The following is a 12,043-nucleotide window of genomic DNA, read 5'->3' on the forward strand; positions in this document are numbered from 1 at the left end:
CATCCATCCATCCATCCATCCATCCATTTTTTGTTGATCTGTGCTCAGTTTACAGACATAACAGGTCCAGCAACTTATGATTTATACTCAGAAACCCAACTCTAACCTTAAAAGTGCCTGTGGCGTGAAATTTTAATGATTTAAAAATTTGTATTTTTGGATAGATAACATTAAAAACATGCAGCAAAGAAAATATTATACCACTGAGACAAGCAGTGGTTGAGATATTTGCATTGCAGTAACAGGAAGTGATGTCAAAGGGAAAAGTTTGCATAAGCATAGTATTGCTACAGCGGCTTTCACACAGATGAATAAGTAGAATCAGATAGAGTGTTTTTCTAATTTTTTTAAGACACTATCAGAGATAAATGACGAGTAGTCACAATTCAGAAAGTAGTAAACAAAGACCAGTGAGTTCCCCTTTGACATCACTTCCTGTTACAGTTTAGCGGCATTAAGTTCAACAAAAATATGCCAGTTAAAGATAAAATGGGTAAAATTGTGTGCATTATTTCAAATTTTTTAAATATTCCAATGTCTTTCACGTTTTGTAGTTGTAGAAAATGCATGCAGGCACTTTAAACAACTGGATCACTGCAAGCAGCAAATAAACATGGCTAAAGATTTTTTAGAAACCCAATAATATTTATTTCACAATCACACACAACACTCAAAAACAATGAAAGCACTTGGAATTGAAGTGGAAAGCAAGAGTAATTCCACTCTGATAATTAGTCAATTACCTAAACTGTTGCAGAGTTCCTGGCTTCTAATTGACTAATTGTTTGAATGGTACTTTAAATCTGAATGAAAGAAACACTTCACAGCTTTATGGGTCGTTAAAATTTGTTATTTACAAGGACATAACTTTTATGTTTCAAGACTACCCTTGAAATTAATTTTCAGAAGAAGTAAACATTTTAACAATCTGATGGAGATGTTATTTATAGCTAAAGTTGGCTTGTAAAATCTGTATAGTTATTTTTCAGCTCGTGTGTTGAACTATCATTCATAGCTGTTCTGACGCTGAGTGACTGTACATTAAAGCTAATGAGTTCAACTGGGCCYTTCAAGGACACATCAATAGGACAGTTACTTCAACATTTCTGACTATAACTCCATTACTTTAACAGAGGGGGTAATATAAAGCAGTGCGCAGTAAACCATCAGAGTAATTAAAAAGTTGTGTTTAGGAATTCGGTTGTCAATCTCAAACCCGAGCCGTCACCTCGTCGGCTGTCACGCTCCGTCACTGAGTGAATACCAATGAACAAACGGAGCTATTGTCACCTGAGCACCTGACTGATGGATCGCTCATCCGCCTCCCTTTCCGCCCTGAAAAAGGGGAAATGAAAATGTCAAATGCAGATTTTTTTATTTTTTATTTTAATTGTGGTGGCTCAGCAGCATCCAGAAATGTTTCGAGATAAGATCAGCAGTCCCCTTCCCGCAGCCGCCGCCYCTGCTCTGTAACCTTTTGTACGTGTGATGGAATTTTTACAACTGTAAGGATAAGAACTGATACCAGTGGTGTTTGTTTACCGAGGCCACAGTTAAAGCTGAGAAATAATCCTTCCAACTGTTTTGGATCACAGGACTGAAGCTCGATTGTAAGGCCTTTACTCTTTGTGTGGAACCCTACCACCACCACCACCCCCCTTTCTTTTTTTATATAGAGCTGAACCTCTGTCCTTTCCAAAGTTTGCTGTGTGTTGAAATGCTTTCCCCCTTGGGCTCCCAGTGTCAGCCCCCTTCTTCCCCTTCAATCGATGTGGGGGTGAGCTTTCCCAGGACAAAGACGTGGATGTATAATAGAACAGAGCAGGAGGGGTGGGAGACACGAAAAGACGGTGGGCGCTTGAGTGAGAGGGAGGAAGGGAAAGTGGGTGCACGTTAAAAGATATAMTGCTTGTTGAAGCTGAGTTCTAAGTGTAACAACACAGAAAAAGAACAGAGACAATCTGCAGTCTCCCCCACCACCGCCACCACTACAAACTCAATTTGCTAACCCATTACAGACTCCACAGAGAGTGGGATCCAGGGTGTAGTTAAGGAGTTGTTGTAGAGCATCAGCCTATCCGCACCCCAGTCTCCCCTGTCCCTCCACCACATGGTACAGTCCATTTAAAAGGCTGCATGTCATCTCAGTGTGTGCAGGGTCCTCTCAGAGAGCAGCTGCTCGCAGCACATTCTCCTCGGCGGGAGCATTCACTTTCCCTCCGCCTGCTGCGCTCCACCTCTCCTCCTCCTCTGCCTTTCTGCTCTCTGTCTTCCTCTCTTCCTTCCACTCCCAGGGCTTTTTTTTTTTTTTGCTTCTCTTTGCTCTGCACAAACACATGCTTTCTCTCACTTTGTAGTGCTTGGCCACACAAACCGTCTCTGCAGTAACAGGTAGACATCTAGCTCAGCCCAGATGAGAAGAAGAAGCTGGATTTTCTTTGAATATCTAAAGTAGACTTTAAAGAGAAGAAGAGTGGAGGAGAAAGGGGTGTTGAAGAGGAGAAAAAGGGTGTCAGCTTCACTCCCCTTGTGATGTTCCTCCTGACACCATGCTGCTCTGTGTGGATTTGCTCCTCAGGGGAAAATCCTTAAAATGATGGAAGACAACAAACAGCTGGCTCAGAGGATTGATGGGGCCATCCAGTCCGCCACTCAGGAAGTGACGAACCTCCGATCTGAGCTGTCCGCCACCAGCCGCAGACTGGCAGAGCTGGGAGCCAGCAGCCCCCCTGCCATAGAGAACCACCACCAGCTCAACCACCACGATGACAGCCTCCGCTATCGAGGTGAGTGTACATCTGCCTTTCCCTGCGTGTGAGCGGCAGTGAGAACACGAACATGTGTGACTGTTTTGAAAGCAGCAGTGGGAAATATTTGGAGAATGTGCGTTCCACTGTTCCTGCATTGACTTTTTTTCCCACAAACTCAGTGTGTGAATGACGGTGGAAAAGCCAGCAGATTGAAAGGAGAGAGAGAGAGAGACTAGGAGCTGGGCTGAAGAGTTGGGGTGAGGGGTGGGCTGGGTTTAGAGCAAGGGGGCCGGAGTTGGTGGGAGTTTGGTTTCCCGGGCAGCAGCTGGGTTCTTCAGGGTCTTTTCAGCTCTGGCTCTGTTTCTACTCTGTGCTCAACTTTGGCATCGATTGTGTGAAAAGAAACCCCACACTGAGTGTCAACATCAGGACGAGGTGGATGGAGAATAAGCTTCAAARTACAGAGGGAGCTTCAAACATGTCACTGTTGTGATTTCTGTTCTGACTTTTTGTCTAATATATCCGTTGCTCCCAGTGCAGCCATGGAGTTTTATTATTTTGTTTATTTGTTACATATAATGACACCTGACCCATTTTAGTAGGCAGCATTTACATGCTGTATGTGATTTAGCTTAAATCAGAAAAACGTCTTAATCAGTTTCTCTCTCTGTCTGTTTGTACTTTATATTGGCTTTATTAACATGAATAGAAGTTAATGTAATAACCCTAAGTAACTATATTGTGTAGATAGCTCAAAAGTTTAATGGGCAGACAAACATTTTCATTTTGACCTTCTTTTAGTTGAAGGACAGCGCCTTTWTTTAAAAGAAACACTAATTTGCTTAGGTAACTCTTTAAAAATGAACAGCAGACAGGTTACAAGGTCAAGCTGTAAACAATGAGCAAATGACTACAATGGTTACAAAGTATAATAGAGACACACAGAACTGCTGCATCAGCTTTTTTTACATGCTCCCTAATAAAGTGACCTCCTCGAGTGCTGATTTAAAAATTTTTTTTTACATTGTGCTAACTAGAAGGTTTCAATAAACCCAGCCCAGTATTGCTCATCTTTGTTCTTCTGTGTGCACAAGTATGTAGACACGGGTGTGAACAAGCTAGCTTTTATTACAGCTCATAAATGTGCTGTTAATATAAAACATTTCCCAAGAACGATCATTACTTTTTTCAGCACGTTTTCCTGACTTGTGACTCTGATGAGGTAACTACATCTCAGGAAGCATGCATTCCTTAGAGTCCTCCCTTCCAGAAAAATGTTTTTGCAATAAAAAAGTGACATTTTGGAAAAATTTTGGCTGAAAATCCTTACATCGTAACATCCATGCATGTTCATTTGACAAGTATCGCCTTAATAATCCTGATACAAGTAGAACCTTTGGTGACCCATTCAGCAGGAAAATGTGCACTGCAGTACAAAATAAATAAATAATGAAGCTTATAMGAGCACAATAATATGTTCCAGGTGTTCAGTTGGCCCTGAAATCTTTCTGATTAATTCAGATTTTTCTCAAAATGTACTCTTAAATTATCTGCTACAAGCTTGGTCATGGATACTACTCCAAGTCTCATAGAGGTTATAATGTTGATATAATTTGCTAAATAATGTGATTTCACAGATTAATTACATCAGATTTGCTGGATTATATCAAAACCTAATCTGTTTTGCATCTGTGACTACTTTATATCAGCTGGAACTTTAAGTAAGATTTAGAGCTTTTTTTAATGCAGAAACATTTTATCTGAATGTCGCTTTCTTTTGATTTGAACCAGCTCAGCAGAGGTTATCAGTTGTGTCCATCACTTGTGCTCTTTCTCTTTCTGCCTCTCTGTCTGGTTGTAGTTATGTTAACATGCAGCCTGACATTCCCACATTCCTGAATGTCAGCCCAGTAACGTCAGATTTCCTGTTCCCAGAGAGCAGGCCGGCGATCAGGTGACAGATCAAACCAAACACCACCTCCCCCAAAGCTCTCACCTCATCTGAAGACCGAGGTCCAAGTCTGGAAACTCAGCTCAACTTGTTCTTATGAGATTTCTAGTTTCGGATCATTTGTCTTGGAGTTTTCTGGTGTTCGGCAGCTTGAGGTGTGACGAGCCTGCGRTCGCGGTTTAGGGAAATTAAATGTTCTTTAGGAGTGTGTGTCTTTCTAAGCGGAGCTGTTTGTAGGCTCTGCAGGAGTGTTTTTATTATGCATGAAATGGGTCCTGTAAATACATTACACGGAGCCGGCATGCCAGAATTTTAGCTGCGTTGTCACCTTCTCATGGAGCTACAACAACACCTCTGACAGACGTCCYACAAGGCCGTAAACACAGGAGTTGAGCCTGCTGTTCATGCTAAACTCTGGYGTTTGTCCTTTGTCACTTTATTTTAATCGACTTAACCAAGAACGAGAAGAGATTTTATAAACTTTCTATTAACTTCATGGTAARTTTTAGTCTCTTGGCAGCCACTTCGATTTTAACTCTTGTTAATTTGCTGTAATTTCTCCAAACAGAACCTTTTCAGAAGAGGTTGTATCACAACTTTAGGAGAGATTCAGTGGAAATGTTTTTGGATAACTCATCAACATGTCAGGCCTCTTATGTTGAAGTCATTGACAGTAATGTATTCATTGCTTTCTTGAATTAGTTGCCTTTCTTTTTAATCCATCACATCAGTGTCAAGTCTTTGTGTAGGATTCTTAAAAAAAACTAAGGTTTACACTCTGTTTTTTTACACAGTTTATACTTGGCTTGTAATGGRAAACAAAGTGTGTATAAAAATGAAAATCTTAGTATTTAATGAAGGAATAAACAGTATACCACCTGCCATCTTTTGTGCCAGAATTTTAGACTAAGATTTTTTCTTATGTAGAACTGATGGATCATAGTCAGAGTATGTGTTGCAAAGGTTTCCAAGCTAAAATTTAGGTCCATATCTGTGAAACTGGGGGAGTTCGAGCTGTTTTTGTGTTGTTTATGCTTGATTGTGGRGGCCATCTTGAATTTGGRTGACTTCAGCAGTTGTATATACTGTACATTCAATAATTACGCCCTGTACGTTTCATTAAACTTTGTCCAGTTGTTCATTTTGGTAACTGACAGATACATAGAGATAGGGGAAAAAAACAGGTGGCAGGTGTTAAAAATCTAGCTCTAAAATTCAGGTAGGCCAACCTTACAGGTCTTCACATCATTAATCATTAATTCTTGGTAGATTAATGCCCTGCAGTCGGTCAGTAGGGACAGATTATCACATGGAGTCTGCCAATTGTTTTCCATGATCCTTTCAGGAACAGTGAGTAAGACGTTGAGTGGCACAGTAAGAGGTGAAAGGATAACCCTCTGGCTGCTTTAAAATAAGAACAAAACATATTTTGTGGGGATTATTTTTCACATACAGACTGAAAAACACCAAAAATGTTGGAGGTTAAAACGCTGCACCAATAAGTGAATTGTGTGAATAAAAGTCTAAACTGAGTTTTTAAAAATAATTCTGGCATGTTTGTTATTCTTAATCATGTCTCCTTGGTGCTGCAGTCAGTGACTCATCTTTCCTGGAGATACAAACATTTAATGCCTCTATGGCCAAGCTTAAATGATGGGGTAATTTATGTGGCGGCTCTGGCTGTGAATGTAGAACCTTCACCCACCTTTTTTCTCTTTTTCTTTATGAGACAAGGACTAAATTCAGTCTATATCTTTTTGTGGTATGTTAAAAAAATACCTTGTCTGTTTATAATCAGGGCCACAGGTAGATGGAGCTTATCTCAGCTGTTGACAGGTTCACGAGTTTACCACGGAGAGACAGAAAACAAACAAATAAAAAAAATCAATGGTAACTGTCAGTTTAGAAAAAACAAGAGCAGCATTGTACAGAATTCCTACATCATTTCTTTGTATTATTAGAAATGGTTTTCATCGATACTTCTCCAGGTTTTCTGAAGGTCTCTGAAAGTTTTTCTTGAGATTCTGGTTGGTTTTAGATTTTTAATGACAGTGCCATTTTATATTTTGTTGCAGTTTTTTTTTAGCCATTTGTGACTTCCTGATCTTCTGATACACTCAGGATCAGTGGTTCCCAATCTATTTTCCTCAAATCCCACCTTCCTTACTTCCAAGCCGAGCTGAGGCCCCCATTAATCCCACTGTCCTAAAGTTATGTTCAAACTTTATCTCTTTATAAAATAATAAAAAGAAAAGTTACCAACATTTAATTGGAAAAGGAAAGTTATATGAACTTGTTTTGATGTTTTTTATACAAATAGTAAATTAATATTTTCACAACCTCTAAGCAGACATGGTTAAGGTCTCCCTCTGTTCTAGTGTCCCCCACGGGGTGGGCCCCCCAGGTTTGGAACCACTGTACCATATTTTTTTGTATTAATTTGCATTTAAACATCAAAAATCCTAATCAAATAATAGTWATAATAACAACATAATAATAATAGTTTTTGACATAACTGATATAAATTTCTGATGTGTTTTTTTTTTTTTTTGATACCGGAGTCCAGCACTGTGATCAGATCTCCACCAGAGGAATTCTGTTTTGGGAGAGGAGCAGAGTGGGGAAAATGTTGGGGGAGTGAGGGGGCTGCCTCCCTCGGGCTATTGTTCGGACACCGTGTCCCACACACACTGCCCTGACCTCAGACAGGGCGTGGCTGACGGAGCCTGGGGCGGGGGAACTCGGGCTTTACATTGCATACTTTGCACTGCATGAGGACAGTGAACAGGAAGACGGGTGGTCCCCGGAGAGTGTTACAGATTTAACAAAAAAAAAAAGAAAAGAAAAGAGGTGCAGTGAATGGGATTTTTGCCCCTGCAGTTTGGCAATATGTTCCCAGGCCGGCTTGTCTGCATGGTGTAACGAGAGACCTGGGCCTCCGACAAACTCGGGCCAGATGGGGAGAGGATTCTTTTCTACAATCACTCTGCAGCAGAAAGCATTAGTGCCACTGCAGCTCCACAGTAAAGATAATCACTGTTTCTTTAAAGAAGGATGCTTAATGACCATGTGTCTCACAGCAAGCTTACAGAAGTTTCATCTGCTTTCCTCCATCATGGAGGACGGTACCGCAGTAATCTGCCTCCACTGGATGACAGCTCAGAGGTTAGAGGAGGAGCTGCTTCTGTATTTGTATTTAACAGCCATCTTTTAATTACATATCACAAACAAAAGGCTCACGATGATGTGAATAAGTTTTAGACAACTTTAAACTTGTTTTTTAAACTTTTCCTCCAAAAAGCAGAACTTTCCTAATATTATTTAATTGATCTTGAGTTTTCAGAATGTTTTCTAATTTTTTATCAAGGGTTTGCTGCCTTTCACTCAAATTCTATCCAAACATTTGACTTGAAAATGACATTACATTCAATATAGTGAACAAGAGGAGGACWAAGACGGTAATGTCGTGTTTATAAGGCTCCACATGAGATGAATAGTATTTAGAGTTTATGTTTGTAAAAAAGGTTGGCAAAAGTTCAACATGGAACCAGACAGATGCATCATCCTTTAGCTCATCGTCAATTATTGAYGTTTTTGGATCATAGTTCTTTGGGACCCACTCTGTTGGTTCCAAAATACTGTGAACTGAACTATGTTCTCGTTGGTATTCTTCTTGATTCAGCAAACAAATTGCATCTTTGRGAAATCCTTTTAAAGGTCCAATTCAAAATGTTTTCATTGCTAAGTTACTTTTGATGTGCGGACACAACACTGGTCCATCTCTTAAGTTTAGAAGCTTTTTAATGGCTGAATGATTCATGGGTCAGTGTTAAGTGTCTCAACGTGAATGAATCCACTAAAACGACCAGGTTTCGGACTAAAAACGAGTGGAAAAAGATGCCGTGGTTCAAAGAAAGACTTTGAAAGATCTTGAGAAAGAACTATTAATTTAAACCACTTTAAAATAGAAAGACCCAGCGATGCACAACGGCTGCTGCCTTTCATGTCCGGTTTTAAAGCAAAAATTATGTTGAGACAAACATTTTACCACCGTTTTCCATTCAGTATAGCAGGCAATAGAAGTAATAAGAAAGCAAAATGTAAAGAAATGACTCAACACTTTTGCGCAGCATCATGTTCCTGTTGATTTAAACAAAGAAGAGCTAAGGAGTATCATTGTCTTTGTTTGACAGACACTGGTAGAGAACCTAACTGAATAATGACTGGTTATTTGTTTTGCTTTGTAATGGAATMCAAGCTCAAGTAATGAACTAACAGAGCGGCACTGGATGTTAGTGGGAGCCTGGCTAAGGCAAAAGTTTCCATCCCTGTATTTAGCTGCCTGGACAGCAGGGAGGACATCTGAGTGGCAGATATCTGCAATCATGTCCTTACAGGGCCAAAAGAAGCCGGCCTGCATTGTCTCAAAAAAAAAAACTTTCCAAGTTCATCCTGGAAGCTCTAATTTCAATGCTCAGAGGTTAAAAGATAAGAACCTCTTTATTAGCAGGGAGACAGAAATGCTGCCAAGGAGAGCAGTTTTGTGACGACATTCACTGAGTTTTGGCATCAAACTGCAGTGCCGCCTTTTTTTTAAGGAGAACAAATCTGCTGACAAATAATGGTGCTGAACCAGAGAAGGGAGGCTTTAGTAAGATGCCAACGTGCCTGACAGGYTACATCTCCACCAGACATTCCTCCGCACTAAAAGTTTCCAGGCAGCTTTTATCTGAGCGAAACTTTACAGATCAACTGTTTCAAAAAGAACTGAGTGGCTTTCTGTCCACGACACAAAACATCACATTGCTTTTATTTATTTATTTATTTTTTTGAGATTGTGTATCACTGAGACTGATGTCTTCGGTACTAATTAAGTCTATAAAAAACATCATTTCCATCAGCTCAGAGCAGTTTTTTGCTCCCCAGATGTTTTTTTTATGATGAGAACTGATTTCTGCAAACGTAGACTTCCTGTGTTAGAGTTTGGTTTCAGTTAAGAGAACACTGCAAAAGTGGCTTTAATTGTCTGGGGAAAGGAAAAAAAAAATGAATGATGAGAAAATTCCTTACAATTTTTAGTACTTTTTAATATCAGTTTCTCTCAAAAGGGCCCTCATGATCTTTTGGCATAAAATTGCAATTTCTTTATTTCCTCATCTGTCCTCAGAAAGTAAATTTAACTGAGGGTGAATAAAATGTGAATGTGAGAACTCTGCATTGCATCAAAAAGTTTATTTTCAGTCAGGAAGGAGGATTTCTTCCTGGTTGTGTTTCATGAGCCCCACTACATTTTATATGAATCGTGCGCCTGCAGAGGATCAGACAGCAGGTCTACAAAGAGGAAGCGAGCTGCATCAAGCAGATCACTTTAAAGGATTTGTCTCAGGTTGAGCTAATAGAAGCCAGCGTATCTGGAGAAACTGTGAGGCATTTCAGGGAGGGGATGTGGTGCAGGATGTACTTGATGTCTCCATTAATTATTCTCATTTGTCACATGGGCGAAAGAGATTCAGAATATGTTTCTGCTCTGACAAATAAAAGAGCTCTGACAAAGTGTTTAGTCAGATTTTCCAATGTTGTCGTTTTTTGGTGGGGGTGTTGTGGTTCCTGCTTCTCGACAGGAGGCGCCGATAATGATCCGATTTCTTCCCCCCACGGCTCCACTCCTCTCATCTGACTCCTCGTCTTCACCTGAAATCCTCCAAATCCCTGTTGAGTCCAAACTTCTCCTCTCAGAACCAGACGAGCCGTAAGACAGACAGCGAGCGAGTGCGATCCCGGTTCACAACCATCTCTCCTCATCATTTTTTAAATGCCTCATTGCCTCAGCAGCAGAGACATTTTATTGCTGCTGTGTATTGTTGCCCTGCTTGCAGTTTAAATCCATTCCCCAAGGAGAAAAGGATGAGGAATGGAGGAGGAGGAGGAGGAGGAGGAGGGGAGGGAAAAAAGTTTTGAGGAAGCACAGAACTCCCTCTCTGTATCCAAAGGATGCAAAGCGTTAAATTCCATCGGAGCGGATGATAAGCAGAACACGTCTCTGCTTTTCAAAATCATCTGCTTCATGCAGAAGCTTTCTAAAACCAATGAGCTGAAAACATCCTAAATATTAAGATAATGCTGTGTATAATTAAACATACAGTGTACTCAATCCAAAAAAAAATATTTATCTTCAGTTAATGTTAAACCCACATTTCTTGTAGAAGCAGTATGGTCTCTGGTTCAGCATGATGCTGTTGTTGTTGTTGTTGTTGTTTTTTTGTTATGAACTTATTTCTAGAATAGAAATTTATATGAATACCATTGATATTATTGATARGTTACTAATACAATATATTATTAAAACATTACATCTCGTGTGAGAAATAATATTCTTCCAAACTGACTGTTCCTTTTGCTCACTGACCAAGTCAAGAGCATTCAGCTGTTCGGCCCCCGGCCTATGGAACTCTCTCCCTCTGGACCTTATCAATTCCATCTCCATTACATCATTCAAATCTCAACTCAAAATCRATCTGTTCAAGAAAGCATACACAATTGAACCAAAAATTTAACTACCAGTATTCTCATAGTTTGCACTATTTTATTTTGTTTTATTAACTGATTTATTGCTTTTATTGTGTTTTTTGTTTTATTATGGTTTTTATTATTGACTTTTGTAAGGTGACCTTGAGAGTTTTGAAAGGCGCCTACAAATAAAATGCATTATTATTATTAAAAGTATAGATGAGGGGTAAGATCAAATAAGTTTATACTTCTTCCTTCTCCCATTTGAACAGATGAAACACTGTTATGTTCTTTATTTACTCACTTGTTTATGTGCAATGCTTTTATATTGTTGTCATTTTTAGTGCCTGCTTTGTGTATATTGTCTTTTTAAATATCAAACCTTCTTTATTCATTTCTGATCTAATTAATTGACTAAAACTTCTTGATGGAGTGCATATTGCGCGCCACCTCTCATGTRAGAGTTTTAGACCGAGATCATCCTAAGCTGAAATTGATGGAGTTGTAGCTGTTTTGATCAAACCTTAAAAAAAATTATGTTCAATCTTACATCTCACATAATTTGTTATTGCTCTGAGTTTGTGTTCTGAGTGACTTTCAGCTTTTAATTAACCAAAGTGAGGCACAATATACAGTATGTCAAATTTATCAGTGCATWGCTTAGCAACCTTGAATTATTATGACTGCAAAAACAAATCACTTAGACCAGGGGTTCTTAACCTTTTTGACCTCGGGGCCCAATTTATTGAACATAAAGTGGCACGAGGCCCATTCAGAAATTACCAATGTATGGATCAAAATGATAATTATTCTAATCTAAATCTTGGTTTAATTT

The 12,043-nt window shown here is 39.5% G+C and overlaps 1 protein-coding gene across 5 annotated transcripts in view; it reads left to right on the forward strand.

Moving 5' to 3' along the window:
- LOC106534478 (kazrin) overlaps nt 1-12,043 on the forward strand; it is a 70,362-nt gene that overhangs the window by 19,740 nt on the left and 38,579 nt on the right. For all 5 annotated transcript variants that reach the window (XM_014031128.1, XM_014031127.1, XM_014031132.1 and 2 more), the window contains one exon: nt 2,579-2,786. In XM_014031128.1, the coding sequence (XP_013886582.1) occupies nt 2,579-2,786 (208 nt within the window). The remainder of the gene's footprint in view (nt 1-2,578; nt 2,787-12,043) is intronic.

The sequence above is a fragment of the Austrofundulus limnaeus genome, unplaced genomic scaffold (assembly GCF_001266775.1).
Source record: "Austrofundulus limnaeus strain Quisiro unplaced genomic scaffold, Austrofundulus_limnaeus-1.0 Scaffold1184, whole genome shotgun sequence".
NCBI lineage: Eukaryota > Metazoa > Chordata > Actinopteri > Cyprinodontiformes > Rivulidae > Austrofundulus > Austrofundulus limnaeus.